Consider the following 22,286-nt stretch of genomic DNA (forward strand, 5'->3'; position numbering starts at 1 on the left):
CACATTTCTTTTCCTTTTCTGCCTCTGTTAGGTCATAGGTTTGTTGTACTCTCAATCTAAACCCCCTTATTTTGCCATGTTCTTGTCATTTTTAGATAATTTAAACTATGCATTACAAGCAATAGGTTTTGCTCATTTCCAGTGAAGATATATAATCCTTTGAGCCTTAAAATAAATATCTGTAAAAATGTTAGATGTAAACCTAAACCGTAAGCATTTAAGTAATCAAAACGGCACTGATTTTAAAAATTGGTAGTTAACTGATATAACCAAATTTATAATGCAGCAGTATTTTTTAGTTTTGTTTGCAAACATGGAAAGCAGAATTGAGTTTTCTTTGAAGGTCTTAGTTGTGGTGAACAAAATTTAAGGCCTATTTATTTATTTGACCGGGGCAGTTTACTTTATCCCTGTTTTTTAGTTAATGGGTTGGCCTTGGTAGCTACAGCACAGTCCTCTTTAATGGCACACTACAAGACAGCATCACTTGAGCAGCCAACATAAGTTCCCCATGACTTTCCATTGTCTTAAGATGTTAGAACCCCTAGAATACAACATGACATAGTTGTTGCTAGTGATGTAACCGAATGACGCAAACATATTTAAAGTGCATTCCTTCTGGTGGAGACATCCATTTTTTAAATCTTGCAATGACATATTTTTCCTAACCTGAAGTTTATGTAATACATCCTGGGCTGCAGAGGATCATAAGCTGCATAGAACAAAATGTGTGCCAGCAAAAAAAATGCTTTGCATATGAGAATAAGCACTGTATGCTGTGGTAATGGGGGAGGATGTTTGGTAGCTTGGGGTTAAGTGCCTAGCGAAAAATTGCAAACTTGCCTAATCCATTATATTCAGCTTTGTAATTGATTAAGAAATAGCTGGTGTGGGAGGAAAGTGTTCTTCAATGTTGTAGCAAATAAAAAAGTGAGTGAATACTTTTAAAAGATACTGTACTGTGTATATATTAAAAATGAAAATAAAATATATCCCTTTTCTCTCTCCTACCATTGGGGGACACTGCCAAACATTGAGTATAGTAGGTGGGACTAGGAGTCTAGGCACCTATCAAACTTGTTTATTCCCCACACTCTTGCCCTACTATGCCCCTGATCTCCATCTCAGGCCTCGGTTTTTTCCAAGTGCCTAGGTGATAGGTCACATAGGTATAGGCTCCTGCCTATACTTGTGTGTGTTTTTAGGTTTTTCACGTTTTTATTTTAATTACCTTTCAGGTGCAGCGCGTGATTCGATCCAAAGACCCAGAGGGAATAAAACTGCAGCTCTGTTCACTCTGGGTCCCGGCGCAGGTAAGCAGCAGCCTGGTCTCTCTTGCCTGCCTTGCACCTCTTCCGGCAGTCTTGCCCTAGAAACGAGCAAATGGGCTATAACTTAGTTATTTGGGAACTCACTCCCGTCTCCGGGACTTTGCCTGGGCTGCTCCCCAGCTGTGGAATGATCTTCCACGTTCCATCAGGTTAGCATCTACTCTCACAGGCTTCAAGCCTGCCCTTAAGACTCATTTCTTCAAGTCTATCAGTCCCCCTAACTCTCTCCCCCAGTGTGTACCACCCTATTTTTGTCTCCCCCTTTCCTTTAGGATGTAAGCTCACAGGAGCAGGGCCCTCTTTCCTTGTGTGCAACTTTTTACTATTCCATCACCCTCTGTACCTCTTGGCCTGCTTCCCTAGACCTATTTTCTTAAGCTTCGGCCTACTTATCGCTGATTTTTACCATCACTTTCACTCATTGTTCCAGTAATAATTTTGATTTGCCTTACCATGTTACCTGTGTCTGTGTATATATTTTTGTTAATTTTTTGCTCTTTCTATATCATGTTGTGTCATGGCTCACTGTTTTTGGTATGTTATGTACGGCGCTGCGGACCCCTTGTGGTGCCTTATAAATTAAAGATAATAATAACCATAATATTTATAAGATATCGGCCATATAGATGGCCACGGCCACATTATAATAAAACTGGCGGGAGTGAAACTGTAACAGCCTCTCCGACATGCCGGCAGGTTCCCCCCGCACCTTGACAACGAGCTGCAGGGGGACAGCCACTTTGATTATGTTTAAAACACAATCAGAACAGCCGGGCAGGACTCTGAGGGCTGGGACTAAATCACCCCATGTAAAATAATAATCTAGATCCGCCCATTGCAGGCACATATTCCGAGACAGAAGCTGCATGCTTCTATCCCAGTCTACCCAGACACACACATTTTGTTTTTCAAAGTTGTTCACAGTCAGGATCAGGATATGGTTCATTCCTCGGCAGAGGAAGGCTAGTTGGATCTTGATTTACAAACAAAAACATTATTATCTCTGAGGATTCTATATCCACGGACAGGGTGGATTTTTTCCGCTTAAGCATTAGACACATTTTAACCTTTGCGGAACGTGAGTCTGCGGTTTCATCAGCACCTGCCCTATTTAGGAGGCCATCTCCTCAGATGATGGGCATTGTATCTGACCTTTGGCAACAGCAAAATAAACAATTAATAGGCTGGGCAAATTTTTATATATTTTTTTTCTCTCCCGGCAGAGACAATAGATGGGAAGGAAACTCTGGGGGTTGACAATCCTGTTGTTCACTTATTCTGCTATCTCTACACAGGGCAAGTGCCCATAGAATGTTTTTCTCTAGGGGTCTTTCTGACAAGAAGTGTATCCTGGTCTTCTCTCAGCATAAGTGACAGCAGGTGGTTTGTTTAAACCCAACAAGGTCATAGCTTGATTTCATAAAGCCATCCAGCTATGGTCAGAGCAGTTGGCCAGAGGCATCCAGGAGGACGTTCCAAAAAAACGGAACCCCTCATTTTTGCAGAATTACAGAGAAGTATCCAGAGGCCACTGGAGGTAAGAGTACATATCTTCCTGCCGGCTCCACCAGGCCATGACAAGGACGCTCTCAATCCTTTTGTTCCATTTTCTGGGGTCGGAATGCCACATTGTGTGGTCACTCCTCACCTCCCAGAGGAGCAAATAGTACATGCACAGTTGCAATTGAGTAAGGAACCTATAGGCCTAGTGACATTCCTGGAGGTTGGGGTAATTTATTCCAACCTCCTCCTGGCTGACAGGTTCTTCAGTCCCTCAAGACGCAGGCCTGCATTCTCTCTTTCCGGATGTGGTCACTACGCACAGTCATTGCAGGCAGTGAACAGAGAGTTCCAAGTCTCAATAGAATACAAGGAGATCTTCATCTTACATGTACCATTCTGGAATGGGGCACCGTTGTGTCTACCACTTTGGCTGCACAGAAATGTGCTCTTCGTTTTTTCGGGCGCTCAGTAGCAGGGTTGGCCAGGTTCCAAACAGTCTCTTGCCCGCTACATCACTTCCACCATTCTGTTGGATTCTGTTCGTGCCCTCCTCCTTTTCAGGTGACTTTTAGAGCTCAGGGTGCTTCAATAGAGCAGTTGTCCAGGGTGGCAACGTCCCCATCTTCTGCAGAGTTTCTTGGTTACATGGCTTTGCATCCGCTAATGCGAGCTTTGGGTGCAAAATATTTTGTGCAGCCGTTCCAGAGCATTCCCTCCCTTAGAGGCAGCTTTGGTATGTCCCCAATGTTTCGCAGTGTCCCCCAATGGTAGGAAAGAGACAAGAAGATTTTTACTCACCATAAAATCGATTTCTCTGACTCCATTGGCGGACACTGCGCACCCTCCCTAGCTCTGAAAGCAGTGCTGTCTTTTGGTGCTATTTTCTGAATTGTTTCTCCTTTCTTCCTGGCTTTGTTATACAAAACTGAGGTCTGAGCTGGAGAGGAGGGGCTTTGTTGAAGAGGAGTGTGGGGAACAAACAAGTTTGACAAGTGCCTAGACTCCTAGTCCCACCTACTATACCCAATGTTTTGCAGTGTCCCCAATGGAGTAGGGGAAATCGGTGAGTAAAAATCTTCTTATTTTAAGTGTATATAAATTAACACATTTCCAGAAGAGCACTACTGATAAACTTGCAGAGCTTTTATACGGTGTATTTGTACATATTAGAGTGCAGAGAGAATTAAGCCAGACAATACAATTGATACTTCTATATCAAACCCGTCTCACACAAGGTGATCCACTTCTTAGCATGTGCATTGAAACAGACAGATTTGTTATTGATTGAGAGGTACTTGCCTTACATGTTTGTGTGTGCTTTCTTTTTTGATAGAATGCATAGGTTGTTTTAAGGGCATTGCTTGCAGCTGTTGATCTGCTCATTCCATCCCATCCTATCCTATCAATCAAGACATCCTTATCGCAATTACTTAACAAGTCTGACTTTTCACCATGATTTTGTTAATCTGTAACCAGAGTGCATGTTTTTATGCAGTCACTATGCATAGTGCAATGTTTTGATCAAAGGTTCTCACATCCCTATTTGGGGAGAAGCTATAATAATAATTTGTTAATTGCTCCTCCACTAATGTAAGGTCTGACCCAAAATGCCCATGTGGTAAAATTCATGTAGGACAGACAAAAAGGAGGTCCATTTTCTGGTCGCTAGACATTTTCTAGAACCTGCTGTCTCAATTACTTTTGTAGTGGAAAAAAGGTTCTGACCCATGTAAGATGCAGAAACTTTACAGATAAATTGAAATTCAGAGAATTACATTGGAATTGCATGTCGGGCATGCTAGTTCAAATGGGAATGAATGAAAACTAAGATCTGTTTTGTATTTTTGTAACCCAAGATGCATATTGAACATTCTTCATGTTTCTCTACTGACTATGGTTTTAAGTGTAACTTTGTTTTAAATATCTCAATGCAGTAGCGATGTCAGACGCTGCGTTAGCGATTCTTTTATACACTTCGTTGGGCCAACTAGGCTCTATTTAAAACTGGTCTTTGTTATTTGAACTAAGGGAGATCTTAAAAAATGGGACTATTCCTGAAACATTGGGAGTTTTGGTCTCTCCCTTCACCATTGAATGTGCTCCTTGTCTTGTGTCACTGTACTATTGGTACAGTGATACAATCATTAATCGCATATTAATTGTGTTTTTGAATGCTTAATGTTATATGCACATTGATGACTGTCGCCCTCTAATTCAAGTCTAATTTGCATATTTACTTGTGGGAGTGCTGCTATTGCTCGAATGAGGAGAGGACAGGCCCGGCGCTCCCATTAGGCAAGGTTAGGCACTTGCCTAGGGCGCCGGGCTCTGGAGGGCGCCTGGAGAACTGGAAATTAATTTTAAAACTGTGCGGCGACCGCTGACCATACCTGTCATGGCCGCCGCACAGCATGCAGATGCACGGGGGAGGGGGGAGAGGCTATTGCTCACCACCGCCGCCTCTCTGCTCCGTCTCCTCCCCTCCACTCACTAGTGTCAGTGAGTGGAGGGGAGGAGACGGAGCAGAGAGGCGGCTGTGGTGAGACAAGGTAAGAAAAGACGGGGTGAGGGAGGAGGAGGGTGCCGATTTTTGCGGGGGGTGGGGGGGGGAGAGGGCGCCGATTTTGCCTAGGGCGCCATGGACCCTAGCACCGGCCCTGGGAGAGGACTATTGTGTTTGCATAGATTTCCTGTTAGCAAAGTGCCCTAACATTACAGACTGCCCTTTACCTCCACAGCATTGTAATGATTAGCGAATGTTATTGAGTCAGTGTCTATCCAAATGCATTTCAGTGAAGAATATTGTCACATTTGTCAGCAGCATCTTACGCTTCTAGATGTAACTTCAGGTTACGTCGTGATCCTTATTAGCATTTAGCGTTTGAGTAACAACCTGAAGTTACATTTTGTATAGTTTGATATGCTAGTTAATAAAAACACTGAAAATTAGGAGATTCCCCACTGCCCACTGTAATATTTTTGAATGGGTTCCCTGTTGCTTGGTTCTATACTGTATTAATTGCAATGATGGCCAAGGAAGAGGGCATTTTGCATAATATAAGGGCAACAGGAACTTTATATATATATATATATATATATATATATATATATATATATATATATATATATATATATATATGCATATATATGTTCTTTTGGTAGAATTATGTAGAGCCAACTGATATGCTTTTGATGTCCTTAACTAGAAACTCTCTTAATTTAGCAATACAGAATACATCTTATTGGGCTCAGCTCAGACATTTATAATTTTGACACAGGTGTATCTTTAGATCCAGCATTAGTAGAACTCATTAATACAGTAACAGTAGGCCATGTATACACCGTACGGTGATGGACTGAGCTTAGTGGTCCATGCGGTATATATGTTGCTTCATTTACTCTTTGTAACATCTGGTAGTCTCACTTTGTGGCATATGGCGCACTCCTTAGCTGAGAATAAAAATGTCAGTTTAGCCAAATAGTTCATGCTGGGTTGAAAACCTGGCACCAGTTTACAAAAAAATGCTCAAAAAGCCATTAAAATTTGTGGTTTCTTTTTGTATTAGAAATTCACACTTTTTCAGATCTTAAATATTTACCCTATAATCTGACCACACTTGTAAGGCGGGTGACCCTGTACTGGCACACTATGTTCACAGCTTGGAATGTGTGCCTAACAAAACTGAGCTGTGGTGTGTTTTATTATGGAATATTAAGGTTTCTGTGGGGGTTGTAGTCTTAGAACCACCACTATTTACCATAAAATAATTTAATATAAAAAATAATCTAATCTAAATTATCTTGTAAATACTGACAATTTTCTTTCCCAGTCTACTCTTTTGTATTTAGTATATTTATTAATATTGTGTTTGTTTATTTTTTATGTTCCAGAAAATGATCTTCATAATCATCTGTGTAGTCATCTTGCTCTTAATACTTACAATCATCCTGGCAACAACATTGACATAACCACATCATTGATTGGATCTCGAATCTCCTCATCCTGACCGTTTTACACCAGAAAGCCTTATAGTGTGTACTTACATGGTCCAGCTTGGTTTCAGAACTCCTGTTTTTGTTTTCTTTGCAAAGTATAAGCCAACCTACTCTCATCTGAAAGAAAAGGACAAGCGAGTATGTAACTGGACATTGAAGTGTATGTTGGTCTTGTTTGTAAGGTTGTTTATTTCACTTATATGAAAACAGAGCAGGTTGTTCTCACCAATTCTTAAAATTAATGCTTTTATTGCTTCATCTTATGTACATTTTTTATTATTTTAGGAGCTCCTTTTAATTGTGAAAGATGGTGCTTGCCACTAAAAGGTTGTCTCCTCTAAGAAGCAGGTTTTTATTTTTAAATAAACTTAATAACCCAATATGACTACAATTAAGTGCTGCTGCACTCAGTGTTAATCTTTTGTAATTCCAGTGATTCATATTATATCAAGGAATCTTTATAAAGCTTTAGTCCCCCTAAACAGATTATCAGCCACAAACGCAGGCCTTGCATTTCAGTTCTGGTAATATCAGAAGTAGTTACCCATTAAAAATAAAAATTACTGTTTTACTTGCTGTTTTAACCCCTTTATTGTTATTTAACTGATGGTAAAGAAGCACAAACACTACTTTGTTAGACAACACTCCTCTCTTGGAACACCTTCGATTTCACATTTTGTGATGGTTATTAATGGCTTAACCACAAATTTGCTATATTTTGAAGTCACATGTATATTAGTCAATCTCCATAGCCTTTGTTTTTACTTTTGTTTGTCAAATGTAATGATCAAATACCGAATGGTGTAAGGTTCCGTATAACTTAATGCATAACAAATTGAGAAAAACATTTGTACTTTCTCAATGTTCATATACCTAATTTGCTCTGTGCTATACGTAAATTGACCTTGCTCTGTTTCCATATTGCATATATTGGCTAAATAGCGCCTGTTTAAAATTTATTTAAAACCTTCTCCCAGTGGGTAAGCAGCATCAGACTACACAAGCAACAGTGCCTTGTAATCGGTCATGTACTAGCACAGGACTCTGTTGTTGAATACTTGTTTCCTCCATCAGCAACTGCCACCTCTTTGTGACCAGATTAATTATTTGTCAGACTGTTAAAACACAGCACTACTGTCAGCAACTAGTAGAGCTGGTCCCATAGTGATGTCTGTTTCAAGGGGGAAAGACAAGTAGATAGTAATTGAGCCCAGTCACATGCACCCAATTGCACACTACTGTCAGTAGTGTTGCCCTTGCCTTAATAAAGAGAGAAACTTCCAACAGTAATCCACTACACAGCATTTGCTTAATGTGAACAGTACTGTAGCTCTTATACACTAACAGCAAGATTAATTAACCAGTTTGTAAAACAGTCAATATTCTATTCAAACAAAGTTTTGTTTGACTTGAGTTAAGAAAATGTGCTTCTCCAATAGGAAAATGTAATGATATTCCAAAACAAGCTTATTTTTGTGTGCTAGTTGTTTTGCCTCCCGTTTGTGAATGAAAGCAAATGCAAGCAAACCAAGAGATTACAGTGATTTCTCTGCCTTACTACACACCATTTACTAATATACAGTTGGGGTACACTGTGAAACTCCTAGCATTTCAAGTTCATCCACAAGTGCACTTCACTAGAGCTACACCCAACATTTTTGGCTTTTTTAACTAATAATTCGTTTATTGTGCTGAAAAAACACCCATATCCTAATTATTACATAACCCAAAGTGTAACACTAACTTTTATTTGTAGCAACTTTGATATGTTGGGGGTTTGTTTTTTTTGTTTAATCTTTTTTAAAACCTCTTTGATGGGATTTTGTTTTTTATTATGCACATGTTATTGTATAAAATGACTTTCTATTTTGTAAGCTTTATTGCTAAAATATTTTAAACCAGATATAAATGGAAATGGACAGGTAGCCACTTTGTACCAGTATGATATTTCTCTGGGTTAGTTGTATAGTTTGCACATTGGTGAAACACTAAGCACTGCCTTACATTATACTTACATTATTTCTATAGGTGCATTAAATGCAGGCTTAAAATAACATTTTTTAATTATTTTTTTTTAACTTTAACAGAGTTCAATTACATTTTTAGAATATGTACATAGTCATTTCTGTTCTAATGAAGGCTTTTGCAAATGTTTTAACACATTCAGTGCATCAAGTGTTTATTGTTTTATTGTAAAATACTTGCAGTTTAATATTTGTTTACTCCAATATGTAATGTAACAGTGGAAGTTAAGGTGCTTTTAACACTTAAGTTATCAGTCTAAATGTCATGCCAAAGTGTAATATCTTTACCCTCCATATCTTCGGATCTGTTATAAAATTATGTCTTTGTTAATACATTTGAAGTAACTGTTTCTGTGTATTTTATGTCCTGTGCTGAAATCCTAGAATTGGGTTTAGCTCTTGACTAGTAGTTACGTGTACATTTTTTTCCCCTTAAATCTACGGTTATGTTTCTTTTGTTTTGTATGGAACTTGTGCCTAATGTCATGAATGCATAGATCCTTATGTACCACAAGTGTATCATGCCTACATTAATTATACATTTTAAAACACTACTTCTAAATTCCAGTGCCTAATTTATATGGTGCTGCTACTAGCTCTCATATTTAACCTCTGAAAATGAAATGTTAGATATAATTGTGACTTTACTAGCTTAAGCTGTGACTTTACCTCCCTTGTATTAAAAAAAAAAAAAGCTGTGAGAAAATAGTTTTCCTTTTTACACAGAATACAGTAGGTGTTTGGTTTTTAAATGGCCTTTAATTTGGAAGTAATTATGACATTTCAATAAGATGGCATAGCTGTTTAAGATACTATTTAAAGTGGACCTATTGCCTACACATAGTGGAGGTAGCCATTTTTGTATGCTGTACACAATTTTTAGCCTGTATCACTAGGAACAAGTGATCTTACTGACGTCTGAGGCAGTAATAGATGAGCTGCATTCCCATTCCAGAAACTGTCTGCCTCTATTTTGTGTAGTTTCAGGTGACTTAATTTCTTCCCAGCACTAAAGTGGGTTTTGGTAGAGAGAGGGTTTGTAAATGCACTGTTATCAAATGAAAACCAATAAATGTACAGTCATTTAAGCAGTTTCATGTATATGCCAATTAAAACCCATGGGCACGGTATTTAAATATACATGTTTATTAAACAAACCTTTAGTAGTATTTGCCAGATTATTATACATGTGTATTGTGTCTTGTAGAATTGTGTTAATTTTTTTTCAGATATGGTATGTACTTTGTAGCAACTGTTAGCCATATTTAGGTCTTGCTTTGTAACTGTAGTAAAGACTGGTGTCAGGACCAAAAATGCATCTGAAATGTTTCACATGTATTCTGGCCCCTTCTTGAATATTTGTTTGTGTATCTGTTCCTTGCTGTATTTTGCAGCTCTAACATGCTTCAGAATATTGTACACACTCAGCTTAAATCTATACATTTGTGACACCTGATGCTTTATCAACAGAGTTTTAGGTGATTTAATCAATCTTTAAGCCCAATAATGTGTACTAATACATTTTATAATAAAATGCACATTACCTTTTTTGTGTTTACTCATTTGTTTCAAATAAAATGTTTTATTTCTGTGTAAAATGTTATGCATGTGTCTGCTTATTTTTATGACCGTTTCAGAATAGTATATTTCGGTTTGGTGGTAAAACTTAAATGTCAACATTTGTAATAAATTAGCATCATGAATCACATTTTACTTAAATCATCTCACATGTATAGGAAGAACAAGACCACATAGTCCTGCTTTAGCCTATACAAATACATTAGATAATCTGTAATATTTAGTTTTCCTTCCTTTGTGTGGGTTTATTTCTTTCTACTTTTACAGTGGCAAGGAAGCAAACCAGGTAAACAACATGATAATGAGGTTTATTACATCCTGTAGTAATGGTTTGGTTCCTTTCCTGGGTCATCACTGAGGTTACACTGGATCCTCTCTCACTCCTATATTTACAAGCCTAATAAGCTATGCTAAAATTAGAACTGGCACAGTGCCTCTTACACAGACAGTGGGTCAAACCTTGCACCTGTGGAGTAGCTCAACCCTATGTCATTTACAGTGATTGGACCTGATGTCCCATAGCACAAGTCACATGCTTTTATCGGTCATCTGTTAAACATTTAAAACTACAAACTCACGTCACTTTGTGTGCTGCAACAAGGATCCTGCAATAGAACACTTTCATCTTTCATTTTTACACCAGTTTGCAAATAAAGAAAGTTATTAAACTCCAGCAATGAGCAGCAAGAATCAAGAAGATTTGGTATGTACTTGCTGTGAAATATCTGCTGTGTCATGTGTTACAATGTATGTACATGTGCCTGTGGGAATTAATTTGCTCAATTTAACTATCGCACTAACGTAAAGCAAATTCATATTCTAGAATTTTTTTAATGCAGCCAAATTCTCAAATATTTTATATACCTAAAGAGAGCTTTGGGGAAAAAAACATGTCAGAAAAGTTTGTGTGTGTGTTTATTGTTTAACTGTATTTAGAATAAGATTTGTTATAACTATTATGCTATTCAAATTCTGTTACACACTTTCCCTCAAAACAAAAATATTAACATAAAAATATTAGTGATGCATTTTCTTGAAATAGTTTCTGGTGCTCAACTATTGGAGAGAATGAAAGCAAGTGATTGTGTTCAGTAAAGCCAGGAAATGACTTTTCTATACCTGGATGGAGATAATCTGTATTAGCTGATGAAAGGGCACAGCTGAATCTTTTCTAATACGTGACTCCACCCCTTGCTAGGGATAATAGCATATTGCAGACTCTGATTTCAGCTTGCATGTCACACTATGCACCTTCCTTCGCGACTGGTACAGTGATGGGCCCCACATACTACCTGATTGTAAGGCTTCTTTTGCCAAGGTTTTGGAAGTTGCAAAAAGTTGGAGACTGCGCATTTGTAAAATAACTCTTTCCAGCAGTATCAGATATGTGATTTGCATCTGTAATTCATAATTGTAAGTATTCTAAAAAGCACAAATGTTTTAATTATACTGTGATTATACATTTTGAATGATACATTAATTTTTTGGTAATATTTCATGCCTTAAAAAATATATTTTGTTTGTCTTTTGTCTAGGAAGTCAATATACAGCAAATGACCGTGTCATTCTATCTAAATGTTTAACACTTTCAAAGTTTTTTCCTAATTTGTACTATGAGTTCTAGATTCCAAAACTGACATGGATCTTTAGGAATAGAACATAATACAACATAGCATATGTACTGCAGTAAAAATGTTCTGCAACATACTTAACCCAGAACAATGGGTCTATTATGTGAACTTTGAAACAAATTTTGCACACTCTGGCTTTTGGGTTGCTAGTGCTTTGTATAGTTTCTAATGTATCTAATTCTTGTTAGTTTTTGCATTTTTATTTTTCCATCACTTCAGAAATCATTAAGTTTACAATTGTAAATTATAGCAAACATTTTATATGTTTATGTTCCCCATGGTGATGGAATTGTTTGACGCTAAACCTCAACAGAATTGTTACATTTATAAATGTTAGTTTTCTAAAATATAGTTTTTCTCTCCCCAAGTATCATTGTGTTTTATTGCTCATTCTGTCTTCAAGTATCTAATAATTTTGCATGAAATAAACTCACAATTACTATTGGTAAATGTACTGACATTTTTTTTCTTTTTTAATTGAGGTATGCTTTGACTTATTGGTAACAGATTTTGATTTTGGGGTTTTATTTGTATTACTGTTGGTTTCTAGGTATCCATGGTACTTTCAGTTATCAAGTCTAACCAATTCATTTATGTGGTGGTGTTTTTTCATTTGTTTTACATAGATATGATGGATAATCCAAAATAATTCAGAACAATGTTCCTATACTACACAATCGCCCACACCTACTAGGACAACAAATTTACATAGACGTTGGAGATTAGCGAAGGCGTAGTGTGAAGGAAAAAATTCTACATAATCCAACCTTCTGGCTCTACTTCCACAAGGAGTCTAGTTTTTTTATTTCCTTCATGTTGTTTACTGTAGTGTAAATCTTTGATTAGAAATAAAGGTGCCCAAAAAAATTAGTTTGGACAGCCTCTGTTCATATACATGACTTTATATAGTGAATGGTAAAATTGATTGCATTAAGTCAAACAAGTATTAAGTGAGGGAATTACTAAAATTTGCATTTTAGCTAATCTTTAAGTGTGTGACCCTGCAATTTCGGAGCCATTATGTCCTCATGGCAATTATGCTACTTTCACTCTTGGGGCTCTTATACATGAACATTGAAAAGCTAGTCTAGTCAAAGCGAAGATGAAACCTTGTATGATGTTCTCGTTTATAAAAGAGCATTTGGAATAATTTTATGAGCACATCTCAAGGCTTTCCTGCAGTATTTTTTCTTTGCTTCCCTCCTTCCTCCCTGAATCCTTCATTGTTTAACCTATGTTTACACAGCCTCCCCACTCCTAAAGTAGTTAGCCTCATAATTCCTTTCTCCCCCTCACTTCAGCCACATCCTCTCTTCACTGCATACAACCTCTACCCCCCCCCCCTCACTACCCCACGTTCTACTATTGACTACTCAAATTCAACCTCTGCATCTCACCTTCTGTCACAATTGCAAGAACTGTCTCCCCATCACTGGGCCCTGCCTTATTCGTCCATCTTTGACCTGGCCACACTCCAACTCCTGTAACCATATCCCCATCTCTCTTCTTAAGTTCCTCCCTTTTGCCTGTATCTTTTTATAATGCCAGATCTGTCTTTAACAAACTTGCTCCTATTCATAACCTCTTTCTTCCTCGCTCCTTCAACCTACTTGTCCTCACTGAATACTGGATCCTACCTTCTGAGACTGTCTCTGCTGCTGCTCTCACCTTTTGTTCTATCCTTCACACAAAATCTACGCTATGACGGCCACTAAGGTGACGTAGGCATGTTTTTATCTCCTAACTGCACCTTCAGCATTGTGTCCCATGTCCTCGCCTCTCCTTTTCCTTTGAGACTCGCACCATAGGTCTTTCTCCCCTTTCCACCTCTCTGTTGTAGTCATCTGTTGCCCCCACGTATTACTCTGCAATTTTGCAGCCTGGCTCTTGCGTTTCCTTTCCTCCAATCTACCCACACTCCATCCTTAGGGACTTCAACATCCTCATTAATATCAACAATGGTAATTCTACCTCCAAACTCCTCTCCATTACCTGTGTGCCCATGGTCTCTCCTAGTGTACCTCTTCTCCCAAATAGCATAATGGGCATTCCCTTAAACTCTTATTCTCTCACCTCTGTGAAATTTCCGACATCTGTAATTCATTATGCCTACAGCAGTTCAACACACTTTCTCACTGTTCACTCCCTCTTTGATCCCTTACAATCGTGCTTCCACTCTCTACTCCAACGAACAAAAGGACTAATGATCTACTCTTGGTTAAGTTGAACAACCACTTTCTGCTTTTGCACCTTGACACCTCTGCCACTTTTGACGCAGTTGACTGTTCTCTCCTCCTTGACACCCTTCACTCCCTTAGCCTTTGTGGCACAATCCTTTCCTGGTTTACCTTTCTGATTGTCTTTAAGTATCTCCTTTCTCTGGTATCTGCTATTCTCCTGTCCCTCTATATGTTGAGGTTCCCCAAGCTCTGCTCTTGGACCATTACTTTTCTCCTTTTACACCACCTTTTGGCCGATGACGCTATAAACTAAAAATGCACTGAGAATGTCAGGGCACACCCAAGCACTAAGTAAATATATGGTAATTATATTACAGTAAATGCAGCTGCCCAAGGAGTCTGTGCAGACTCCAATATAGTATCAAACAGAAGAACAAAAAAACTGGCTGCGCTCTCCAATAATGATTCTGCTATCTTGAAGATATATTTGTATTTATTAAAACATGAACAATAACATACTACCAGCTTGAAATTAACAATATACATAAAATTTTCAACATGTCACAAAGCATAAAAAAAATGCTTGTAGCAATCAAGAACAGTATTGACCTCCACTCTTTAGTTATGGTAGAAATGTTACTCCTTTTAGGGAAAAGCTCACAAGGCAAGGTTTGTCACAATGCCTATTCTATGGTTGGTCTTAACCGCAAAGGGATTACCTCCCAGCAGCTTGCTGGAGTGCTTTTGAATTGGCCAGCTGTTGATTTAACTCTACTAGTATCTGGTCTCCGAATTGCTCAAATGGTTTCCTGGATGTTGGAACAAATAGTTCCTGTGCACACGTGTTGTGCAAATTGCTTGTATGTTCGTGTGAAGAATGTGTATTTGGACACTTTCTTCAGAAGGCAAAAACTGGGCTCATTTTTCCACCACCTAGCATCACCTCCCCCCTACTCTGAAGGTTGATGGTGTCGCCGGCTCCCCTTACCCATGCATGCTGTCTGGGGGTCATCATTAACTCCGCCGTCAATTTTACTCCCCATATTCAGTAATTTGTCCATTCCGGCCGCATCCAACATTGCCAAGGTTCGCCCTTTCCTCTCCCTGAATGCCACCAAGACAATCATCCATGCTCTTGTCATCTCCTGTCTTGATTATTTCAATATTCTCCTCTCTGGCTTGCCTGACAAATCTGTCCCCTCTGAAATCTCTGAAAATGTGGCATTGCAACTAATCTTCCTCACCCAATGTTTCTATTCCGCTATGCCTCTGCAAAACCTTTCATTGGCTCCTCATTCCCTTCAGAGGACAGTTCAAGTTGCTTACAAAGCAATCTGTGATGCCTCCCTTTTTCTACATCTCCAACCTTGTCACAAAATACTTCCCTACTCGCCCACTATGTTCTCTCTGTGACCTTTGCCTCTTCTCATCACCCATCACTACCTCACACTCCTGCCTTCAGAACTTTGACCCCCTGCTCCCCACATTGGGCAGAACAAGGATTATCAAATCAGATTCACCCCCAATCTCGAATGTTTAGAACGCTCCGTAAGAACTCGCCTTTTCACACTTTTCAACCTGTCCCGTCCGAAGAGAATTCCCTCCACACACCCAATTGTTGACTCTCTCACAAGTTTGTCCATCTCTACCTCCTATCTCCTCATCCTCTTTGTAATGTTTCCTTTGTTGTAGTTGTGTTGTCTTATGTAGTTGCTTTCTCTATAATCTCTTTACTGATTCTGTTTCTCTTCTCCCTTAGCTGAATTTTTTTTCAGTTTATTTTTTGTTGATTGTGCAGAGCAGTCTATTCTGTGGCGCCATATCAATATAATGAGGTCCAGGGAAGGTTGAAAATTCAATGCACCCTCCCACAAAGTAGGAAATATCCATGTAAAGGTTTTCCCCGCCTACCCCTTATCTTATTTAAGTAATCTTGTTCTGCACAATAGATTCTGCAATGTAAATGTAGGTTCCCAACGCCTCCAATCGAACAATACTTATTTTTGAACAGCTACAGTTGCCACATTATTGGCTTGCAAGTCTATAGGCTTATTACATTGCTATGGCACCTATAGTTGTACAATGGTGGTAACATTAGGGCTATAGGCAGGGGCGGATCTAGAATTTTTTTTTACCCCGGGCGATGTAGGGGGGCGCGATTTAAGCCCCACCCCCTTTCTGACTTCTAAGGCTGCCGGCGGCTGCACAGTATGTGCAGGTCCGTTCGGCAGTGATAATGTGCTGTCCCGCTGCTCTGATTGTGCCCCTGCTAGGGGTGGTGATTGCCCCGATCGCCCCCCCCCCCCCTGGATCCGCCACTGGATATAGGTTACCCTACAACAGATACGAGAAACTTCTGAAGGTGGCCAGATGGAGGCTGGAGGAAATCCAAAAAGTAGTAAGGAGAAATATGCTCACTCTAATCGTTCCTTCAGTGTCTTAACAGATACACTACTTTGCCCAAAAGTATGTGTGCCCAACATCGCATCCATGCTGAACATCTCATTCCAAAACCATGGCTATTAATATGGAGTTATCACCTTTGCTACTATAGTCACCTTTTCTGAGAATGCTTTCCACTAGATTTTTGCATGTCTGTAGGGATTCACATCCATTCAGCTACAAGAGCATTTGTGAGGCTGTGAAGTGATTTGGAGCCATAAGGCCTTGTTCAGTCATTGTTCCAGTTCATGCCAAAGGTGTGCAGTGGGGCTGAAGTCAGGGCTGTGTGCAGGCTATTCAAATTCTTTCACACCGATCTTGGGAAACCATTTATCTATGGACCTTGCATTGTGCACAGGGACGTTGTCATGCTGAAACAGAAAATGACCTTCCCTTGCCACAAACTTGGAAGCACACGATTCTCTAGAAAGTCATTGCTTGCTGTAGCATTAAGATTTCCCTTAATTGAAACTATGGGTCCAATACTAAACAATATAAACCAGCCCCAGACCATTATTTCTCCTCCTCCAGCCTTTGCAGTTGGCAGTGTGCATTCAGGCAGGAAACATACTCTTGGCATCCACCAAACCCAGATTCGTCTATCAAATGATGAAGTGCGATTTGTCACCCCAGAAAACACGTTTCCACTGCTCCAGTGTCCTATGGTAGTAAGCATTTGGCATTGTGATCTGAGGTGTGTGTGTGAGGAATGGTAGCCCAATCCATGAAGTTCCCAACAAACCGTATCGTGGCTGAGCTGTTGCACCTAGATGTTTCCACTTCACAAAGGAAAGGTAGCCTCCTATGACAATGCCACATTGAAAGACAATGAGCTATTCTGATTAGCTATGAAGATTGCATTACTGAATTCTTGATATTATGTATCTTTTAGCAATGGGTGTGGCTGAAATTGCCAAACACATTAAGTAGAAGGGATGACCACACACTTTTAACCATTTAGTGTAATTTTTTGGGGTCATTCAGAACTTGCATTGTGCCATAATTTTGACACTCATCCCGCATCAAACTTTAACTTGATTGTTAAATCTGCTCTTTTGACTGTAATATACAAGAGACTCCCATTTTCCTTGTTTTACTTATTTTCATGTGTTTTTAAGCATATGCATTTATCATTTTCTTTGCTGTGTTGATAGTACATAAAGTAGTGTCACACAGACCTCATCATGGCAGCTAGCTAAAGCTGATATAGTACAGTTTGTGTAAGTCATGTACTGTATTATATAGCTATTAATATATCTATACCCTTTCATTGTAAAAAAATATCTCCTGCCAAAAGAAGTTCAAAAGTTGTGAGGTTTTTGTGTGTTTTTATGTCAGAGTATATTGTTATTCCAATGCTGTTTTATTCTTCAGTGTAAGTTACCAGCTGCTCCTGCTATGAGTAATGTGTTGGACTAGATGCCCTACTGAAGCTGACAATACCGGAGCTATTTTTAAATATATACTGCAATCTGTGCAGTCTTTGAGGTTCTCTTGTATCAACTTCAAATGGAAAGTTTTTCATGTGCTCATATTTCTGCTGTAAAAAAAAACCTGCAGATAACTTTGTTCAAAGATTACAATCCTATTTAGTTTGTATAGTGACTCTGTGACAGAACCGTTGAGGTGATGGATAATTGGGTAAAAAAGGAAAAATATGGAAGGATTATTTAAGTCAAAGTTTTATATCAAATCGCTCCCATGCTAGTAAAACCATGGTTTTTCCATTCAGCAGTGTCTCAACAACCAGTGCAAGCCCTGCTTGTATTCAGAATTCTTAAATGGAAATGAAAGCAAGAATTAAGTCAACCATGGTTCGTGGAAAATATCAAAAGAGAGGGGTTATTATTGGTAAATATATGGGGCATACCTGGACTTGAAAAGATTTTTGCCGGTGCATTGATAGAAAAATGTTGCTGACCTCTGCATTAAACTATGCTTTAACCATAAGCTCTGGAACATAGGCAAATGGGCTTGTGCTATGGCGGATGTATTCAAAATGGTGACCATTAAAACATCTCCATTCAGAATGGTGGCATGTTAATTATGAGACCACACCTAAAATGTTGCCTTTGTGATTGTCAATGTCGACACAAGGCATTAAATTTATATCTGCAGTGCTACCACTATAGCTGCCACTAGACAATAATTAAATAAAACAATCACGCCCCCCCTCCCCCATGCACTTTAAAATAAATAAATCCGTAAATAAATAAAAAACACAGCGCCCCAAACAGCTTAACCCTGCCAGACTGATACTAGTAAAATGAAGGGGCCCAAAAAAATGGGGAGTCCCGTGATTTGACCACCACTAGGCTAGTGGCACTATAGCAGGGAAACCTGCAGTGTGGAGTCTTCCTGCCATAATGACAACCAACCCCAAGCCAGGGAGCGGTGTCTGCAAAAAAAAAAAAAAAACTCTGCCCTCCCCAGTGGTTCCCAGCCACGTGCTGAAAGCATTCGGCCTCTTCTGATACCCCTGGGTGGTGGGTGTGGGAGAACAAGACATATTTTATAGTAAACGCGTCATTTTGTCCCTGGTGCACTACAGGTCTCAGCATACAGTCCCCCATTAACATTTTTGACATGCTGGTGCTTGTCTGGGGCAGAAATATTACGGTAGTATTTCTGCTTTCTTCTTTCCTAGACAGGCTTCCTTCAGCCTGACCAGTGATAGAGCTATGACCTGTATAGGAAATCGGCCTAGAGCAAGCTGAGTGTAGGCTGACAGCAGGACTCAATTTCCAAGTCGAGCTGTCAGACTAGAGTACCTGCTACCTGGCAGGCATCCTCTTCACAAAAGAAAAAAAACCTAGAGGACATGATGACAAGTCTACATTAAGCTGCAGGAACTTCTTTTTCACTGCAACATAACAATATTCAAATGGTAAGTTGGCTATCTACGGAATACATACATATAGTTGGAACAAATACAAGTGATTGCATTTTGCAAGTCACGCTTAAAAACAACAAACTGATCTGCCTAATATGGTATCAGCCTTTTATCTCAGGCCAAAGAGAGTCCTTCAATTTGTCCTACCAAAAAAAGTTAATTTGGGAAGACTATAAAATGAAAGCTATTCCCAGTGAAAAAAATGTATATGTAAACATTGGCCTGTCTGGACACAGCTAGTCTTTAACACTTTCATTTATTATGGTATTTAGGGCAGTGGCGTAGCCAGGGGGAAAAGCAGGTGAATGTGAATGCTCCCCCAACGTAATTGGCGCTAAGATTGCTGCCCTGATGTCCGTGAGTTGGCAATGGAGTCTAATCTGTAGTGACTATCAATGTGGATGGGCCGTCCGTCTTTTCCGACATGGCTGGGTAAAAGGTTGCTGTGCTGCTGTTTTATATCAGTGACAGGAGAGCGATATTGTCTAACACTGAGATGAGGCACTGTAATGCAGATCCTCCCCACTGCTGCCTCTCTATTGTGTGACATGCAGTACGCGTGTCAGCCTAATGGCGGAATGATCAAGCGATCTGTATCTGAGGAGTGTGGTCTGAGTTTGGGAGGAGCAGAACAATAAACAGGTGCTACTAACTGCTGTCCTTTGTAAGAAAATAAAGTTATTTTTCTACTGCATTAAAATGTATATGATACTCATTAGATGCACAAATCAAATACATCTTCAAAAACTTCCATTGACTGCAGCTCTCTTCTGACTTCAGTATGCTGCACAAATAGGTCATAATAAACCCCCATTTATTATTGCACTACTACTGAGTAATGTGTGTACCAATTATCTTGATTGGTGAACTTGTGTTAACACAAATACAGTCATGGCCAATAGTTTTGAGAATGACACACACATTACTTTTCACAATGTCTGCTGCCTCACTTTTTATGATGACAATTTGCATATACTGCAGAATGTCATGAAGAGTGATCAGATGAATTGCAATTAATTTCAAAGACCCTCTTTGCCGTGACAATGAACTTTATCCCAAAAACATAATTTCCACTGCATTTCAGCCCTGCCACAAAAGGATCAGTTGACATCAGGTCAGTGATTCTCTCCTTAACACTGGTGAGAGTGTTGATGAGGACAAAGCTGGAGATCACTCTGTTATGCTGATTCCATTAGAATAACAGACTGGAAGCTTCAAAAGGAGGGTGGTGCTTGAAACCATTGTTTTTCCTCTCTTAACTATGGTTGCCTGCAAAGAAAATGTGCAGTCATTACTGCTTTGCACATAAAGGGCTTCACAGGCAAGGTTATTGCTGCTAGGAAGATTGCACCTAAATCAACCATTTATTGGATCATCAAGAACTTCAAGGAGAGAGGTTCAGTGATTGTGAAGAAAACTTCAGGGTGTCCAAGAACCTCCAGCAAGCACCAGGACCGTCTCTTAAAGTTGATTCAGCTGCGAGATCTGCACCACCAGTGCAGAGCTTACTCAGGAATGGCAGCAGGCAGGTGTGAGTGCATCTGCGTGCACAGTGAAGCGAAGACTTTTGGTGGATGGCCTGGTGTCAAGAAGACAAGCAAAGAGCCACTATTCTCCAGGAAAAACATCAGGGACAGACTGATATTCTGCAAAAGGTAAACTGATTGGACTGCTGAGGACTGGGGTAAAGGCATTTTCTCTAATGAATCTCCTTTCAGATTGTTTGGGGCATTTGGGAAAACACTTGTCTGGAGAAGGAAAGGTGAGCGCTACCATCAGTCCTGTGTCATGCCAATAGTAAAGCGTCCCGAGACCATTCATGTGTATGGTTACTTCTCAGCCAAGTGAGTGGATTCACACACAATTTTGCTTAGGAATACAGCCATGAATAAAGAATGGTACCAAAACATCCTCCAAGAGCAGCTTCTCCCAACCATCCATGAACAGTTTGGTGACAAACAATGCCTTTTCCAGGATCATGGAGCACATAAGGCAGAAGTGATAGCGAAGTGGCTCGGAGATCCAAACATTGAAATTTTGGGTCCATGGGCAGGAAATTCCTCAGACTTTTAATCCCATTGAGAACTTGTGGTCAATCCTCAAGACGCGGGTAGACAAACAAAAACCCCCAAATTCTAACAAACTCCGAGCATTATGCATGAACAGGGGGCCAACAGCCAATATGTGGCCCAGACGTTGATTGACAGCATGCCAGGGTGAATTGCAGAGTTCTTCAAAAAGAAGGGTTAACACTGCAAGTATTGTCTCTTTGCATAAATGTAATGTATTTGTCAATAAAAGCCTTTAACACTTATGAAATGCTTGTAATTTTACTTCAGTATACCATAGCACCGAAGCAGCAAACTTTGTGAAAACCAATACTTGTGTCATTCTCAAAAGTTTTGGCCATGACTGTACATGCCCTACCAAATAAATTGTCAGTCATCATTAAAAATCACAGTAATGATTTTGAGATTACAATGCCTAATGGTTACTGGCTCGCATTTACAATAAATAGTTTTTTATAATTTGCTTGATTGACAATTTTTTTTTTTTTTAATTCCACTATACAGAACAGCTTGCACCTATTTTTTTTACCATTTGCTTCAAAACCTGTCTGCAGCACATATTTAGCGTCTCCGATTTTGTGACTATAAATAAATGAATTATCTTTATCCAATGTTATAAAAGATATTATTTTTCAATAC

At 39.3% G+C, this 22,286-nt stretch overlaps 2 protein-coding genes across 2 annotated transcripts in view; both read left to right on the forward strand.

The window, feature by feature from the left end:
• Positions 1-8,191, forward strand: part of STX2 (syntaxin 2) — a 67,126-nt gene extending 58,935 nt beyond the window's left edge. Inside the window, exon 10 of the mRNA XM_075176479.1 lies at positions 6,726-8,191. Within this exon, the coding sequence (XP_075032580.1) occupies positions 6,726-6,803 (78 nt within the window). The 3' untranslated portion in view covers positions 6,804-8,191. The remainder of the gene's footprint in view (positions 1-6,725) is intronic.
• Positions 8,192-10,990: 2,799 nt separating this feature from the next.
• RIMBP2 (RIMS binding protein 2) overlaps positions 10,991-22,286 on the forward strand; it is a 307,432-nt gene continuing 296,136 nt past the window's right edge. Inside the window, exon 1 of the mRNA XM_075176517.1 lies at positions 10,991-11,135. Within this exon, the coding sequence (XP_075032618.1) occupies positions 11,109-11,135 (27 nt within the window). The 5' untranslated portion in view covers positions 10,991-11,108. The remainder of the gene's footprint in view (positions 11,136-22,286) is intronic.

The sequence above is a fragment of the Mixophyes fleayi genome, chromosome 1 (assembly GCF_038048845.1).
Source record: "Mixophyes fleayi isolate aMixFle1 chromosome 1, aMixFle1.hap1, whole genome shotgun sequence".
NCBI lineage: Eukaryota > Metazoa > Chordata > Amphibia > Anura > Limnodynastidae > Mixophyes > Mixophyes fleayi.